An 18,756-nucleotide genomic window follows, 5' to 3' on the forward strand; every position below is an offset into this window, starting at 1 on the left:
GTCCTGAGCAGGGTTAGGCAACTTAAAGAAAACAGAGTCAGGAAAAAGTGAACTCAAAGTTTTGTTTTAAAATTGGGAATGTCATCATAAAAATTAATAAAGATAACACATCTCTGAGCAGGAGATTCCAAAAGAAGTTGCAAATCATACACCCCACCCCCACCAGTCCTGGCCACAGTAGTAAGAGTGTGCCCAGGTGATTCTATTAAGGTCCTTTAAAAAAGTCTGTTAAATTGAGAGTAGAACAGGAGGAGTCCTTCCTCTCTGATGATGATATGGGGAGGGTGGGGGCCCCGGGGCTGACGGCGCTGTTGGATTCGTCTCTCAGGGAGAAAGCCAGTGTAAGACGCTGAGTCTGACATGGAGAGGGGAAGAGCTGAGGTGAGGGAAAGAGTCTGGCCACCTTGAAGTCCCAGCTTCAAGGACAGGAATGCTACCCAAGACCAGACTACCTCTATCCTCCTATGGTAAGCTGAGAGTAGCCTCCACCTCAGCTAGCCTCCGTGAATTAGGTTTGGGTTCCGTCACTTGCAAACACCAAGGTTCCTGCTAGGAGACACTACTGTTCACTTGGCACTTTACACTCTTCTACTGTTATTATAAATGTTTTCATATAAATGCCTCACCTCCCCAACATGAAAACAACTTTCTTGACTGGCATTTTGCCTTGGGCCCCTTCCTCTGGCATCCCTATCCTGGAGCTGAGCCCAGGTAAGTGCTTTAAATATATTCAGTGCTAAGGAGTAGTGTTAGGAACAGGTGCAGTCCATGACAGATAGAAATTCTTGTTAAAGTAGTTCTTTTTCTTTTGTCCTGAACTTGCACCTAGCTGATCAGTCAACACGATAACCAGGTATATAATCTGAGCATTTGCCCACATTATGCAAGTTCTTTGAAATATTGGAAGTTGCTTCCCTTCTGTTTATGGAGTTGGCCTTCCCAGTTAGACTCGCAGTGAGGAGCGTCTTTCTCTGGGGGATGGGTGTTCCGACCTCCCTCTCTCCTCACTCTGGGACTAAGTATATCACGGTAATGTTTATTAAGGTTGAATTTACGGCTTTGATGAGCTAAAGGCATGTGAATGGCCTTCAAAGTTGGGTGCTTTTTTAGAGGGGGTCGTTTCCTTTATCTGAGCAGTCAAGTTGTTTGCTAAGGGTACCCAAATCCTCAATCCCTACTAGGTGGAGGCCAGGGCCGCCTGAGCTCCTCTCCACCCTGGTTGCCTGGTGTGTTGCCCAGACGAACGGGCAAGCTGGTCAGTGAGCAGATGCAAAGATGGAGACTTGTATCCACTGACCAGTCTGTATTGTGGCCCAACCATAGTGTCTGGAAATTATCACATTTTATGCACTTTACTTGAAATCCTGGCAATTTCTTTCTTTCTGTATATTGACATAAACATCATTTAGCATCCCTTTGCTGTTTAGAAAAGTAGCAAACACTCAGATATCTGTAAATGTAGTATTTATGTTTTATTACTGAATCTCAAAATTAGTTGGGGCATTGGAGATTTAATTTGGCTGCTGAGTAGAAACAAAAAGGTCAAAGGGTATATTTCTTTGAAAAGTCGCAACCAGTGGGCTGTTGCTTAAACATGGACGTCTGCACAGATGGAAATCCCAAAGATGCCCAGAAGCCCAGCCTTTGCACAGCCTCCAGCACCAATATTATCTGAAAAAAGGGGAACATTTTTGAAGAAAGAGCATTAAGAAATACATTATCAGAATGCAACAAACCAATATCTTTTATAAATGTTTTGGCTAGAGGTTGGTTGTACAGGCAATTTCATGGTACCCAAGATTTGAGCTATACTTGTACTGCAAATGATAATAATATACTAGCTTGAACAGACTGACAATTCCTGGGAGGCTGTCTGGCTCAATTTAATTAATGCTATACATTAATGCCATGACTATGGGTCTTTCCTTATAAATACTAATGACCTTACAAAAAGAAAAATGACTTAACTAAAATTTTTTTCTGGGGGGTAGAAATGTATTGAATGCTAGTTGTTGTTGTTTTTTTTTCTACTTTATCTACCTCCCACTACTCCAGGAAATTTTTACCTCTCCTTCACTCCAGTCTCTCTGTATTTAGAAGTAATGACTTCTAATGACATTAGAGTAATGACATTAAGCATCCCAGTAATGACTGCAGGGACATGTGGCATGGACGAACCAGGGCTTTTATTCCCTGTCTGTCAACACACTTTGCCTGCTTTTTTCTTGATCTTTGATTCTGAGAATATTACTTTTTCAAAACATTCTTGAGGAATAATTGACAAATATAACTGTATATATTTTAAGTGTCCACCATACTGATTTGATAGACATACACATTGTAGACTGATTACCAAGATTATGATGACACTCCAGCACTTCACATAGTGAATGTAGGTGACTCTGTTTTGCATGTGGTGAGAATGCCCAGAGACTTGCAGGTATGCAATACTTATTAACTGTAGGCACCGTGCACACCATCTCTAGTACATTAGAGAATCCAACAGGTTTTCTTTGACACCTAGGAATCTTTTTCTATTTCATCCTCTGTATTAGCTGGTCAACTTCTCCACCAAACTATCTGTTTGCTGGGGGCAGAGTTTTATTCATTTCTGTATCTCTCCTAACAAGTACCACAATATCCGCAACTGGTTGGCATTTAATTCCCAAAGAAAAACCAAATTGAGTCATACTCTGTATTTATTTGTATTTTACACACCATCTAGCAGAACGTCAGGGACATTAGAGTTTTCAGAATATATTTGGTGAAGAAATAGCTTATTGGTACTCACGTGCTTTTTCAACCACTTCCCCCTTGTACAAGGGGATGTGTTTGCAAAGATGCTCAATGGGAGACCCGAACACCAACCATTTCACGTCTGTGATCAGCGACTGCAGCGGGTTGTACTTGACCCAGGTGTATTTGTTGGAAAACATGGTGTTCAGAGCCTAGATCAGAGTGGGATTGGGTAAAAATAAATTGACATAATCTGGTGTCTTTTGTGACTTTTTCTCTTTCCTATTAATAACTAGAAGGTAGTCAAGAATCTCAAGACATCATCTCTTTCTGACCACTTGGTCTGCAGAGAAACATCATTAAGACTGAAGTTATTTTGCTAATGGTGATAATGAAACCCAGAGAGGGGGATTCCTGGGCCAAAGTCAGCATGAACAGGACGTTACGGAGGGAAAATTAATGCTCAGATTTTTTGCTTCATGTGGTGTCTGTCTATTCTCACTATACCATATTCTTTGCACCTTGTGTCATTGAATATTATAATTTCACTCCTTTTTTTTTTTTTTTACCTTTCACTCTTTCTTAGAGCAGTGCTTTGAGACGAGGCTATGTAGTCCTTTCTATGAAAACACTAGAATTTATTGTAAGTTCTTGTATTGGAGGCTGTAGGACGGAAATAGAGCTAAGAGATGTATTCCTGCATTAAAAACAATTAACTGAAAACACTCTAATAAGTGGGAAGTGATAAGGTATAATATAATCTTTACCCTCTTCATTTCTCCATAGTCACCGGTATTCCTCGGCTCAAGAACAAGGAATATTTACCTGCCTCTCGTAGATGTACCGTTGAAGTTGGTCCAGAGCAGGGATAGTTTCATGGTTCATCTTCAGGATGTAACAGGCTCTTCGGGAGAGCATCCTGGTTGCAATGTAGCCCTGAGGCAGCAAGAACTCAGTTATTGCCCGTTTAATTCCCTGGGCTCTGAACTTGGTGAGAATGACCTATGAACCCTGAGAAAGACTTGAGCATGCATTGTGAGAGCATATGACTGCTTTTTAATCTGCAATCAATCAAATCTATTTGACTTCTTTGACATAGATATTTGTCCTGTTTTACTTGCCACCTTTACCTCTGAAGTGGTGAAGACACACTTTTTATGTTATGGAACAAGGGTCTGCAGTTTGCAATGTGAAAGACTGAGAAGCAGCAGCTCTCTGTCTCATTGATTTTGTTCAGCCTTTTCTTCAATTTGGAGTACATACAACATTCTTTAGACCTTTGTGCTTTCCAATATGTTAGTTACTAGACACGTGTGGTTCTGTAAATGTAAATTCAAATTCAATGCAATTGGGAATGTACATCTTCTATCACACTTCTCAAGGACTCAATAGCTGCAATTGGCTAGCTGCTTCCCTACTAGAAAATGCAGATAAAGAACATTTCCACCAGTGCAGAAAGTTCCACTGGAGAGTGCTGCTTTAGAAACTCTCCTTAACGTACCCATGCCCACCCTCACCCCACCATCCATGCTTCATCTACTCTTCCTTTCTCCACCGTCTTCTCTCCATCCTTCCTCCACCTCTATTCCAGGCTGGCTGGGTAGGGATGGGTTGGGGAAAGTTGGAACTGGGAGAACAATGGAGGGTGAAGACCTTGGAGACAGAAGGAACCCAAGGTCATCTAAGCATCATGTAGAGTAGAACTCCTCAGTTCCAAATAATTTCACAGCCTATAAGACTATATACGACATAAGCCCTCCACTTACTATTTCTCCTACCCTGTTTTACTCCTTTCTTTCTACTTTGTATCTTTCAATTCCTCACAAATTGCCAGTTTCTAAAATTCAAAAATAGACCGAAGTCAAGCATGATGATAGAGAAAGAGGCTTAAACCAAATCTTCACCACTCTTATTTTCTTAAAAAAAAAAAAAAAAACACTTGGGATTTGCTTGGCATCTGCTTAAAAACAATCTCAGTATAACTTTCTTTTAAACTGTATTTTTCAAAGATTCTATATTTTCAAATGTGTCCTGGAACTCCCAATACCAAAGGAGAGGAAACATATGAGGATGTTTCTATGAGACAAGAGGAAGAAAACATGTTCATATGTCCAGTGAGCTGGACACCAACCTACCTACATGCACAGTGCACAGCTCTGCCCCTGGGTGAAAGCACTTAGTGTCGGTGGAACAAGTGGCAAACAAACAAATACACGGATAGAGGACAGAGTGAATGTTCTGAGCAGGTTTTGGAGACTTGTTGTTAATAACAGCAATTGAAACCTGGAAGTAGTTTAGTGTTTTTAATTAACATACTTTCCTTCTTACAGAAGAGGTGTGATTTATTGCATAGCCTACATACATAGTTAAATGTGCATAGTTGTTCTGGATTTCTGGTAATTTGTGACTGTTTCATGATTCTTCTTTTTCTGCACAAATTTTTTTTTGCATCAGAAGCCCTAATTCATTCATTTATTTACTTGACAAATATTTTAAAAGTCTGTATTCCGGCACTGCTTTGGGCTTTGGTCATTCTTTCTGAGCCTATAATGAGACAATATCATCTTGCTTCCAATTTCCACCTGAAAAGGTCAAGTAAACATGTATGTTTCCTATCATGCTTTTTTCCCCTTAGAAATTATTTTGTTTGTTTGTTAATCAACAGCTTGATTATTTAAAAGGAAAAGCAGAAGTAAGGAAACTCTGATGGAATTGCAAGATAGATTTTAGAATTCAAATGCCTGCCCCTCTGCCCATCAGAAACCTTGTCTTGAAGAATATAAAAATTCCCTTGATGCTTACATGTTTATAGTCAAACACCGTGGTAGAGGAGCATGATCCCGCATGGACGTTAATGATGGCGGCATTTTTTTCATTGTCAATTGTCACTGTCTCCTGAATATTGCCACCATTGTTGTTTGGGCTGATGATGTTATAAACCTATATTGATAATAAAGACACAATAGTTTTTCCATAAATCACATGAATTTGAAAGGATTCCTCCCAGAAAAATAAAGCCTTTCACCTGCTATGAACAAGAAGTTAAAGTCTGAAACCTCTCCACCAGGATCCCAGACCAAAATCACATGTTAAAATAAGAATGCAAAATTCTTCTTCATAGTCAACAAAAATTATATGGGAGAAGCAATGATATCACAGGAGAAATGAGACTGACCATATTTTAAAGCAATGTACAGTTGGAAAGAAATAATCAATCTCATTAGTTCTGTTATTAGTTAATTCTTTGTATTATTATTATTATTATTATTATTATTATTAAATGAGAGACAGGGAGACAGAAACAGACTCCCACATGTGCCTGGACCAGGATCCACCTGGCAAGCCCTCTACCAGGCGATGCTCTGCCTTTCTGGGCCGCTGCCCTGTTGCTCGGCAACTGAGCTATTTTAGTGCTTGAGGCGAGGCTATGGAGCCATGCTCAGCACCCAGGGCTGATATTGCTCAAAGCATACAAGCCATGGCTGTGGGAGAGGAAGAGAGAGAGAGAGTGAAATAGAGTGGGGGAGGAGTTGAGAAGCAGATGGTCGCTTCTCCTGTGTGCCCTGAGCAGGAATAGAGCCCAGAACTTCCACATGCCTGGCCAACACTCTATCGCTGAGCTAACTGGTCAGGGCCTGATTATTTCTAGGATTCTATCCCAAATAGGTCAGAGGACTCTTTACTGTCCTTCAAGTTATCTCGTATCTTTCCTTCCCTCTACCAACATCTTCAAGTTATAAAGTCCATAATAAATCAACTCACCTCAGATCCATGAGCTTGTGTTCCAAAGATGGCTAGCACCCCCAGAAAAAACACCTGAAAAACAGACTAGTTACTTCCATTCTCTGTATGGTAATCATTGTAGGTAGAGACATGAAGGGACACTGGATAGAACAAGCATAAATATCTTAGAAAATATACACTTAGAGATACTGGTATTTGGTCATGGATGATCAACTGTCCATTTCCAAAGTATTTATATAAGACATACATTCACTCATTTGACAGGTATTTATTGAGTTTGTGCTATTTACTGGACACAAGGTTCTACTTTTGTTACCAAATTCCCAGCCATTTCAACATCAAAACCTTCTATACAGCGTGTGTTCTTATGCTGGGATAAACTTGGAGCAGGTGAGCAGTGAGAAATGACTGATTTTACTATGGGAATCCCTTGGTGTGGTAAACGCTGGCTGTGGATTGCAAGAGGTCAGTATCCTTTGGTTAACAGGGGGGGGGGACAGTTTGAAAATGGACCCATAGGCAATAGATACAATACATTTCTAAGGGAAACTATGAAAATAAGATGCGTAGGGACATGATTAACTGTTGAGAATAAGGAAAACCTTTTTATTCTTCTACAACCCCTGCCTTAGTGTTACCCTCAGACAAATGTTAGACCAGCAGGTCCTGAAACTGACACTGGGGTAGCGATGACATTTTACTAAGTAATGTAAAAGTCTAATCCAATATTCTGATCCTGTCTTTTCTGACATCGCAGTGTGCTGCACTATCATTGAAAAGTGCTGCTGGACAGGGTCTGCTAGAAGGCAGGTCTTTTTAAGGACTATCAGTGGGACTTTACTGCCCTTTCTATATTGCCAATAACATTTCTCTCTTGATGACAGGGCTGGAGTTTCTAACAAAGACCTGTATGCAAACATCCCACCTGCCTATTTGCACAGGGACACATCTTCTCTGACTCCAGGCTGGTTCTAGTAACCTCTGACACTCCTATATATTCTATTAATGGGTCTAACATAGAGGCTTGAACAGGAGGGTGGAGGACTGATTGCTTTACTGGTATGATTAGAAAGAGCCCAGGAAGTGTCCCCTACCCCCAAATAACCATCCACTCAGCACTGTGATTAATACATCTCAGTTACAGGTTTGTGCTTCAGGTTAAGTCTTTTCTTGAAAAATCAAAAGATTCCTGGGAGAGGAACCTTTTTAAACTGACAGTCTTGAACATCTTAGAGGGAGGTAATTACCATTTCACTTTCTCCCTCAGCTTCCAAATGACAATAAGGGATAGAGACCAGGGAACGGAGTTCCAGTATAGATCAGAACATATTCCACTGCCCCTGGCACTGCAGTGAGGAACTGTGAGAGACTGCGGTTGGGCTGGGATCATTTGAAGGAGTAAGGGTAGTCATGACAGGGATGCTTTGCCATGATTTCTCCTGTAAGGGGGGCCTATGATGGATAAATTTCAAGCCTAAATCTCAAGTTCACTGGCTTGGGAAAATCACATTCCTTCATGCCTCAGTCTTCTCATCTATAAAATGAGGTAACACTAGTCAGCTCATAGAGTTGCTGAGTGAATAGATGAAACTATTCATGTGAAATTTTTAGCATAGTGCCTAGTATACACCTGGGGAATGACTGCTGTTATTATTATTGTTATTAATATTATTGATATTATTACTTTTAAGTTACCACTTTTCTTTCAGATAGTATATACAGTTATCCTAAAATGCCTGCATTCCTTCCAAAGCTCATAATAAGAATTATTATTTTAAAATCCTCCAAATTAAAATTCTCTAGATATTTCTAAAATATTTTCTTTGCATTGTTCAGTAAACATTTTATAAAACAGACAAATAAATATTGAACTGAATAGCCAACACCATTCCTAACAAAGACATCATAAATCAATCACAGAAGCTTAGGAGCATGCGCAGTGTTCGCCTAAGCATGCTGAAGTTCGAGGCATGTTGGAGAGGAGCACGTACTGCAGGCGCCACCACCAGAGGAGAAAGGAGCAGAGACAGATACTCACAAGGATTTTCATTTTGTCTGAAGGGAAGCAGAAGCTGCAGCAAGTGAGGCTGCCAGGAGCAGCTTCTACCCTTTATATCGGCTTTAAGGTGTAGAAATCTCTTTCCAGACCGATCAGTTGGAGAAAAGCTGTGTCATATCTCTGACACACCCCAGCAAACTCCTTTATCGGGATTGAGCCCCAACCATGTAACCTGGTATCAATGAAGTTCATTAGTCAGTCATGAAAATTCACTACTTGGTCACTCTGTAAATACTCCCTGCTTATCTGCTCTATGTTGCACTTGAGAGTTCAATTTCCACCCTTTAAAAACATTGTAAGATGCTTGTTTTACACAACCGTCCTATAGACATACGAGAACATAGTCTTAACATTGTCCCCTGATGGTAAAGCCTTCCCTAAAGACCTGAGTTGGGCCCCCACTCAATGTCTTTTCGTTACTGCCCTGCTTGTTCTTGTTGAATTCCTCCACCCAAAGAATGAGCATGAGACTAGAGGCAAGGACAGTGGCTGAAGTACCTGTTTGGAGAACAAATAACCTTATAACTTTATTTCTCCTCCTCTTTGGAGTTAGTGCCAGTTTCCAGAGATTCATGAGGAATGGGGCTCAAAGATCGCTCTGCCCAATTACTAGGGCAAAATTGTTTAATACTGAGAATTGCTACACTTAAGCAAAGAAATAGCATAGTGATGTATTTGATCTAGAACAGTCATTTGGGCAATTTGGAGGTTACCTAGTTCACCAGAACTTGGCTATGCCAGCTGTTCAGCTTGGGTGGGTGTAAAATGTGTGGTTTTTGTTGTTTGTTTGTTTAAGCTTTCTGAAATAGCAGAAGCAGGAAGGATTATAGTTTTGTGGTATCTCTGCCACTCCCCCCTATCTATCTCCAAAACCTCCCAAAGGCCAGCCAGTCCCACACCTACAGACATGAGAGAAGACAGAGGTATTACCCCATACCTCTACTTTGTCTCCTGCCTGTCCCAGGAGGTCTGCATCTATAGGCTTGATAATAATAATAGTCTTTATAAAGCACTTGGTATGTTCTAACACTCTGCATATGTTGATTGATTTGATCCTCATACCAACCTTCTCAGTTACCTTCTGCCCATGTTCCATTTTACAGATAGGTAAACTGAGGTGTAGGGAAGCTAAGTAACTTCTCAACATTACACAGCTTCTAGGGGCAGGAGGGAATCTGAGCCCAGTTTGACCCCACAGTTCACGATTGTTACGACTAGTACTATTGTATTAATATATAGCCTTTCTGTTATTTGTTGGATAAATATAACTTCTTGCCTTACTGAGATAGGAGCATTAGTAAGGAGGCTTTTGTTTCCAGAATGTTTTTTTCTTTAAATTAATTTTTATTTTTCAATTACAATTGGCATACAATATCATTTTATATTTATTTAACTTACTGATTATCCTGATAAACCTTGTACCCATCTGACACCATACATGGTTAGAATATTACTGACTGTCTTCCCTATGCTATACTTTACATCCCCGCGACTAATTCTTTTTTTTTTTTCTATTTTTTTTTTTTTTTTTTCATTTTTCTGAAGCTGGAAACAGGGAGAGACAGTCAGACAGACTCCCGCATGCGCCCGACCGGGATCCACCTGGCACGCCCACCAGGGGGCGATGCTCTGCCCACCAGGGGGCGATGCTCTGCCCATCCTGGGCGTCGCCATATTGCGACCAGAGCCACTCTAGCGTCTGAGGCAGAGGCCACAGAGCCATCCCCAGCGCCCGGGCCATCTTTGCTCCAATGGAGCCTTGGCTGCGGGAGGGGAAGAGAGAGACAGAGAGGAAAGCGCGGCGGAGGGGTGGAGAAGCAAATGGGCGCTTCTCCTGTGTGCCCTGGCCGGGAATCAAACCCGGGTCCTCCGCACGCTAGGCCGACGCTCTACCGCTGAGCCAACCGGCCAGGGCTACATCCCCGCGACTAATTCTGTAACAACCAATTTGTACTTCTAATCCTTTCACCTTTTTCACCCAGCCCCCCCAGCCCCTCCCCCCAAATTGACTTGGAAAAATCAGGCCTACCCACAACTCAATGGTAAAAACTTCTAAATACAGAAAACAAGACACTGTGCTTGTAAAAGTTGTTATAAGTGAAATTCACGGTGAAGCTGCCTGGCTCCCCACAGAGGGGATGAAATTGCTCACATGGAAGGGCCCCAGACCGACTGCACCCCAGCTTGGATACTCTGATGTAGTAGGTCTGAGAAGGGGCATGGCATGTGGGCTTCTAAACCTCCAGGGTGGTTCTCCTTGGAAGAGCTGTTTCTAATCTTGTTCATCCCTCTCATAAGAAACTAAGACTCAAACAGGTTAAAAAATGGCCAAGTTCATATATATAGTTAGTGGCAAAGAGAAGATTTTTTTCTTGCTATTCTGTTTTTCAAACTAAATAGAAAATGTACTGGTTCTTTGTCTCTTTTTACATAAGTTTAGATCCATTTTAACTGTTACCTTTTCTATTAGGAGACATAAATCTTCCATTTTGGCAATACTTCTCTCTTTTCTCTTGCACCCCTATACTCTCCCTTTTCTTTACTCTCTCACAATTTACTTCTGCAGCTCTCTCTCTCTCTCTCTCTCTCTGTCTCTCTCTCTTTCTGGGCACTTTCATTACATCTGGATGTACTATAGTATATCAGACTCAACACACCTAAAATAAAGGATGCTGCATTCTCTTCCCCAAAGCTGATCTATTTTTGGACAGTGGTATTTCTGTTGACAATTTCTGAAAGTCTGCAGGCTCTCCTTGAAGTTTTCCTTGATTCTTCTGCCATTTTTCCTTGGTAATAACTCTACCATTTGAGTCTTTCTTTCCAATCCATCAGCCCATACTTCATTCTTTGTCATCACCACCACCACAATACTGTTCCCGTCACAATGATTTTAATTAGTCAGAATAATTGGCATGCACTGTTGTAACATGCAACACTGACATCCCAGTGATTTGACTAAATAAACTTCTATTTCTCACTCACAGAAAGCCCAATACAGATGACTTCATGGTGGGTGGCTTTCCTCCAAGTGATGACTTATGAATTCCTCCTTCTTTTTTATGCAGCTTCCCTGTCTTCAATATGTAGCTTCATGGTATTCTGACATCATTGAACTGGCAGAAGAGAGTTTAGATAAATAGCATGAGAAGACACATCTGCTTTAAACTCTTCAGACTAAAAATGACCACATCTGTACATTATCCATTGGTGAAGACCAGTCACATCAACATATGTAGATGTGAGGGAAATACAGTTAAGCTCTATGTCAAGAAGAGAAAGCCAAAAGACCAAAATTTTACTTTCTACTTCCAGGCTGTCCACTGTCCTTTCCTCAATATCACTACTTAATTCGTGGTTTAAAAGCATCACGTTGCCTACATTGCTCTTGTGTTTAAAACTTTTTTTTCCTTCCTTTTTAAATGAAAAGAGGGAAGAGAGTGAGACAGACTCCCCAATGTGTCCCGACTGGGATCTACTTAGCACCCTCGTCTAGGCCAATGCTCTGCCCATCTGAGGCCATGCTTGCAACTGAGCTATTTTTAGCACCTAAGGTAAAAACTTCTAAATACAGAAAACAAGACACTGTGCTTGTAAAAGTTGTTTTACTGCACTCAAACTAATCAAGCCGTGGTTGTGGAAGGGGGCAAGAGAGGAGAGAGAAAGGGGAAGAGGAGGAATGGAAAAGCAGATGTTTGCTTCTCCTGTGTTCCCTGACCAGAATCAAACCAGGGACATCCACATGCCAGGCTGACGCTCTAACGCTGAGCCAACTGGCCAGGGCCTTGTGTTCAAAACTTAAAAATTCTCCATCAATTCTACGTTGAATACTCTTAGTTTGGCTTTTAACTCACACTATAGTCTTTTTTCAAACTAGTCTCCCCAAGTGTATGAGTGAGAAAATATTCTAAATAAAGGAAAGAAGATGTGATCATGGAGGTAAAAGAGGTTCACGTACTCAATTGCCACAAAAGGCACTCAAATCACTTGACTATACTTTCCCTCCATACACTGTATTCCCAACTTTTATCCGGGTTATCCTCCTTTCATACTACCTTTGTCCATTTTGTCTTTCTTACTCCTCCCCTTCTCTCTTTCTCTCCTTTATTTCTCTTCTTCCTTCTATCCTTAGTGAGTTCTTACTGCATGAAAAGCACTGGAAGAATATTCTGAAAATGACAGAAGGATGAAGTAGACCTAATGAATCTCTGCTCTCAGAGAATCTACCATCATAAAACACAAATAACTATTAAAGTAGAGTAAATGTTAAGTATCAGGGGAGAAGCATGAGTAGAATGAGATGATGATCCAAAGTGCAGACTGTGTTGGCCATGTCCATTGATGACAATCAAAAACATATTTATATTCTTCATTGTTTTCTACATTATATAAATAATCACTCCTTTCCTTTAGTGACCCTAAATTCACAGACTAAGGCCTTAGCACATCCCCCCACCTGTGTGCCCCTACTCTCCCATAGTTGCTCTTTGATATGGTGCCATCAGCCTATGAATTCATTACCATACCCAAGAAAGGGCTTAGAACTGATGTTAGGTGGGAAAGGAGTCCATCTAAATGGCCCTGGGATGAGGATATAGTTATTTGGGTAAGCTAATATAGATCCTAATACAAGAAAAATAATTCCAATTTAAAAAATACATGTAAACCATGTACATATATAAAAGAAACAAATAAGAAAAACACTGGGAAAAAATCCTAGTAAACTTTGACCTGGTTTTGGTAATGCAAAAGATTTTTTCCTAAACCTGAAAGTATTAGAATAAATCACGAGGGTAAAGATATATAAGCCTAACTGTATAAAATGTAGAAGATAATTGTTTTTTTGAAAGCAAAATGTAAAAGCAAATTTAAAACTCAAGCAAATGCTTTTAACATATTTGAGAGACAAAGGGGAAACATTCTCTGTTTCCTTAAGAGTAAATACTATTATTTATTGTTATTATTAATAAGTAATCATGTGCTTACTAAAAATCTCCAAAGGGTAATATTTTCAATTTACAAAAAGTTTTTACAAATCCATTATTTTAGGAAAATAATGAACAAATACAAAATTTTTTAATGGGCAAAGGACCATTAGATGAAGAGAAAGCACTAACAAGAGACGGCAAAGAGTTAAAGCTCCAGAAACATCCCACCTGGACTTGAATTCCAACTCCTCTAATTTCTCTTGTGGAAAGAAGGGATAGCAAAGTGCCCCCTCAGAGCCTCCTTGTGAACATTGATGGATCACATACATAAAATACTTGCAGTGCCACAGAGTAAGCTCTCAATAACATTTACCTAAAATATTTTTTAAGTGAGAGGAGGGGAGATATAGAGACAAACTCTTGCCTGCGCCCAGACTGCGATCTGCCTGGCAACTGCCCCATCTGGGTATGATGCTTGAGTACCAACCTTTTTTTAGCACCTGAAGCTGATGTGCTTGGACCAACTGAGCTATCCTCAGGGCCTGGGACCATGCTTGAACCAATGGAACCACTGGCTGAAAGAGGGGAGGAGGGAGAGAAGGGAGAAACAGGGGGAGAGAAGCAGGCGGTCATTTCTCAAGTATGCCTTAATCAGGATTGAACCCGGGATGTTCATATGCTGGGCTGACACTCTGTCCACTGAGCCATCAGCTAGGGCCCAAATTTTCCTAATAATCACTTTTATTATAAATAAAACAGTTGAAACTAAAAAATTATTAAAAATTTTCAAATACAAGCAACATGATTAAATTAAATATAAATTAAACTAAGATATCAGGAAAGTCCTTAATTATTTGAGCATGTTTTAAAAACCACTCTTAAATAAGCCATGGGTTAAAGAGTAAGCTATAGCAATTAGAAAATATTTGTAATTAAATAAAATTAAAAATTTATGTCAAAATTTGTGGAGTGAAGCTTAAGCAGTGCTTAGAGCATTAAATACTCATATTAGAAAGATAAAAGGTCTTGAATAAATTATCTAAATATTCTTGTTTAGAAACCTGAAAAAAATATGAAATTAAACCCAAAGTAAGCACAAAGCAACAAATAATAAAGAGCAGAAGTCAATGAAATTAGATATAGAGAAATAAGGAAAAAATCAATAAAAAACACCAATGGTTTATTTTAAATGATTAATTAAATTGATAAATCTCTAGCCAGGCTGTTCAATAAAAAGAAGACATGAATTATTAACATCATTAATAAAAAGAAGACATCCCTACATCCCTACTGACCTTACACCCATTAAAGAATAATAAGAAAATATTAAAAACAACTTTATATCCAAAATTTCAACAATTTAAATGAAACAGACAAAATTCTTGAAAAAGACAAACTACCAAAGTTCACTCCCCAAAAATAAATGTTTTGAATGGCCCTATATCAATAAAATAAATTCAATTTAGCCTGACCAGGTGGTGGTGCAGAGGATAGAGCATTGGACTAGGACACAGAAGACCAGGTTCAATACCCCGAAGTCACCGGCTAGAACATGGACTCACCAGCTTGAGCATGGGGTCACTGGCTTGAGCATGGGATCATAGACGTGACCCCATGGTTGCTTGTTTGAGCCCAAAAGTCACTGGCTTGAAGCCCAAGGTTGCTGGCTTGAACCCAAGGTCGCTGGCTTGAGCAAGGGGTCACCCACTCTGCTATAGCCCCCCCTTCAAGGCACATATGAGAAAGCATTCAATGAACAACTAAGGTGCGGCTACGAAAAATTGATGCTTCTCATCTCTCTCCCTTCCTGTCTGTCTGTCCCTATCTATCCCTCTGTCTGACTATCTCTGTCAAAAAAAAAAAAAAAAAGAAATTCAGTTTGTAGTTTAAAATATTTTCTGCCAAAAAAATTCCAGGCTCAGATGGCTTTATGAGCAAATTCTACACAACATTTAAGAAAGAAATAATGTCATTCTACACAAATTCTACCAGAAAACAGGAGGGAAGCTAACACATACTAGCAATTTTATGAGGCCAAAATTACTCTAATAGCAAAAATAGACAAAGATATTATGAGATAAGAATCCATGAACTAACAAATCCTTCATAAACATAGGTGAAAAGAACCTTCAAAAATTATTAGCATATTGAATACAGCAGTATGTAAAAATAATAACACATCAACTGAAGTTTTTCCTGGGAACTCAAGATTCATTTAACATTTGAAAATCAGTCAATATCATTCAACATATTTAATGTAAAAAAAAGTCACATGACCATCTTGATAGTAAAGCAGTTGGCACAATTCAACATATACTCATGATAATATCTCTTAGCAAACTAGGAATAAAAAGAGAATGTCTTTATTCTGATAAAGGTCATCCATAAAGACCTTCAGCTAAATAATCAAAAATTTATGGCCCTGGCCAGTTGGCTCAGCGGTGGAGCGTCGGCCTGGCGTGTGGGGGACCTGGGTTCGATTCCCGGCCAGGGCACATAGGAGAGGCGCCCATTTGCTTCTCCACCCCCCCTCCTTCCTCTCTGTCTCTCTCTTCCCCTCCCACAGCCGAGGCTCCATTGGAGCAAAGATGGCCCGGGCGCTGGGGATGGCTCCTTGGCCTCTGCCCCAGGCGCTAGAGTGGCTCTGGTCACGGCAAGGTGACGCCCCGGAGGGGCAGAGCATCGCCCCTGGTGGGCGCGCCCCTGGTGGGTGTGCCGGGTGGATCCCGGTCGGGCGCATGCGGGAGTCTGTCTGACTATCTCTTCCCGTTTCCAGCTTCAGGAAAAAAAAAATTTTTATAAAAGAAAAACGAATAAATTGGACTGCAATAGAGTGTCGGCCCAGCATGTGGAAGGTTTGGGTTCGATTCCCGGTCAGGACACACAGGAGAAGCGCCCATCTGCTTCTCCACCCCTCCCCTTCTCCTTTCTCTCTGTCTCTGTCTTCCTCTCCCGCAGCCAAGGCTCCATTGGAGCAAAGTTGGCCTGGGCACTGAGGATGGCTCCATGGCCTCCACCTCAGGCGCTAGAATGGCTCCAATTGCAGCAGAGCGATACCCCAGATGGGCCAAACATCGCCCCCCTGGTGGGCGTGCCGGTGGATCCCGGTCGGGCGCATGCAGGAGTCTGCCTGTCTGCCTCCCCCAGCTTCTCACTTCGGAAAAATACAAAGAAAAACCAACCAAAACAAAACAAATTGGACTGCAATAAAATTATTTTAAAAAGCTCTTAAAAAGATATTCTTAAGAACATAAAAATAAAAGGCACAGACTGGGAGAAAATATTTGCAAAAAATTTGATAAAAAACATCTAAAATACATCAAGAAATTTCAAATTAATAAGAAAACATGCTTTTATTTTTAAAATAGGCAAAGTTTTTGAAAAGATAGTTTACTAAAGAATGTATACAGATAGGAAGATGATATATAAAAGATGTTCAGCCTCATTGGTCATTAAAGAAATGTAAATTAAAACTACTACACACTTATTAGAATGGCTAAAAATAACAAACAGGCAAACAAAACTAAAAATTCCAAGTGCTATCAAAGATGTGGAGCAACTGGAGCAATCATACATTGCTGGTAGGAATTCAAAATGCTACAACCACTTTCTAAAACCATTCGACAGTTTCTTGTAAAGTTAATTGTAATTATTTTGTAATTATCATATGACCCAGAAATCCTGCTCCTAGGAAAATAAAAATATATGTGCACGTTAGAACTTTTATGTGAATATTTATAGTCGTTTTATTTGTAACCATCAAAAATGGGCAACAAATTTAAATATCTTTCAACTTAGGATTGACTAGATAAACTGTGGTACGTTTATATAATAAAATACTACTTAGCAAGAAGAAAGTACCAACCCACTGATGCACAGCACGGATGAATCTCAAACACATTATAGTAAGTGAAAGCAGCCACAATCTAAGAGTTACCTGCTGTATGATTTCATTTACATGACATTTGGAAATATAAAACTAAAACAAAAATAGATGAGTAGCTGGCAGGGGCTGGAGATGAGGGGGAGGGTGGCCTATAAAAGGGCCAAGAGACCTTTTGGGGGCCGATGACAATGTTCTGTATTGAGTTTGTTGGTGATTTTAGGACTGTATGCATCTTCAAAAATCATAGAACTGTAGAGTGATAAGGATTAACTTTGTTTGTAAATTATATAACAATAAACTCAATTAGGAAAACAATAATTATTAAATATAAAAATAGGTAAAATTAAAAAACAAATTGAAAACTGAAAGAAATATTATATAAGAAAACTAAATATAAAGACATAGGTTAAAAGTAGAGGTGTAAAGAAAGATATGTCAACTAATTCTTTTTAAAAAGCTGAAATATGTACCTATATTAATTTCAGGAAAAGCAGGCTTTTCACAAGAAAAATTATCAGGATAAAGAGAAGCATCACATCATGATAAAGGGGTCAATTATCCAGGAGATTAAATGGTCTTTTACATGTATGCACCCAACAAAAGAGTATCATAGAACATGAGGCAAAAGCTGATAGCACTATAATGAAAAATGGAGAGACCTGCTCTTCTAGCTGAAGACTTCAATACCCCTATTCAGTAACTGATAGATCAAATAGGCATAAAATCAGTATGAATATATAGTAGTTGAACTATACAGCTCCATCAATCAATTGAATCTAACTGACAAATAAAATATTTCATTTAGCAACAGCAGAATAGAGAACAAACTGATGTAGAATATTCACCGAGATAGATCAAACACATTCTGGGCCATAAAACCCATTTTAACAATTTAAAAGAATAGAAATTCAAGTATGTTCTCAGCCAACAATGGAGTTAAACTAGAAATCAATAACACAAAAACAACTGGAAAATTCCAAATAGTTGAAGACAAATTAATACACTTCTACATAACACATGGATCAAAGAAACCTCAAAATAAATAAAAAAGAAATATACTAAAAAGTTAACTGGGCATTTCTGCATAGTAGAATAACATGTCAATATTTTTTTTGATAATTTTTTAAGTTTTGAGATTTCTAGAATTTTCTATGAGCTGCTTTCATAATCAGAAAATAGTTTTAGACTGTTTTCAAAAAGAAATATTTAAAAGATAGAATTTACAGGCTATGGTGATCATTGTGTAAGGGGTAAGGAGGTGTGAGGAATCAGCTGAGGATAGACGCGTTGCCTATTTTGATTGACTAGCTGTTAAAAATGCCCCTGAACTAAATAGAATTTATAGAAAACAGCATATTGGAAACTGACAAAAATGGTTTGGTTTGAAGTCTATTTGATTTTGATAT

General features: G+C 39.5%; 1 protein-coding gene across 1 annotated transcript; it reads right to left on the reverse strand.

Annotated features, from left to right (window-relative positions):
• Window positions 1–1,449: 1,449 nt before the first annotated feature.
• GKN2 (gastrokine 2) lies at window positions 1,450–8,620 on the reverse strand. The gene is made up of 6 exons (XM_066267300.1): window positions 8,519–8,620; window positions 6,499–6,552; window positions 5,539–5,676; window positions 3,562–3,672; window positions 2,792–2,948; window positions 1,450–1,671 (listed from the first exon to the last, which is right to left on the reverse strand). The coding sequence occupies exons 1-6, from the start codon at window positions 8,528–8,530 to the stop codon at window positions 1,589–1,591; spliced, it is 555 nt and encodes a 184-aa protein (XP_066123397.1). The 5' UTR covers window positions 8,531–8,620; the 3' UTR covers window positions 1,450–1,588.
• Window positions 8,621–18,756: the final 10,136 nt, after the last annotated feature.

The sequence above is a fragment of the Saccopteryx bilineata genome, chromosome 3 (genome assembly GCF_036850765.1).
Source record: "Saccopteryx bilineata isolate mSacBil1 chromosome 3, mSacBil1_pri_phased_curated, whole genome shotgun sequence".
Taxonomy (NCBI): Eukaryota; Metazoa; Chordata; class Mammalia; order Chiroptera; family Emballonuridae; genus Saccopteryx; species Saccopteryx bilineata.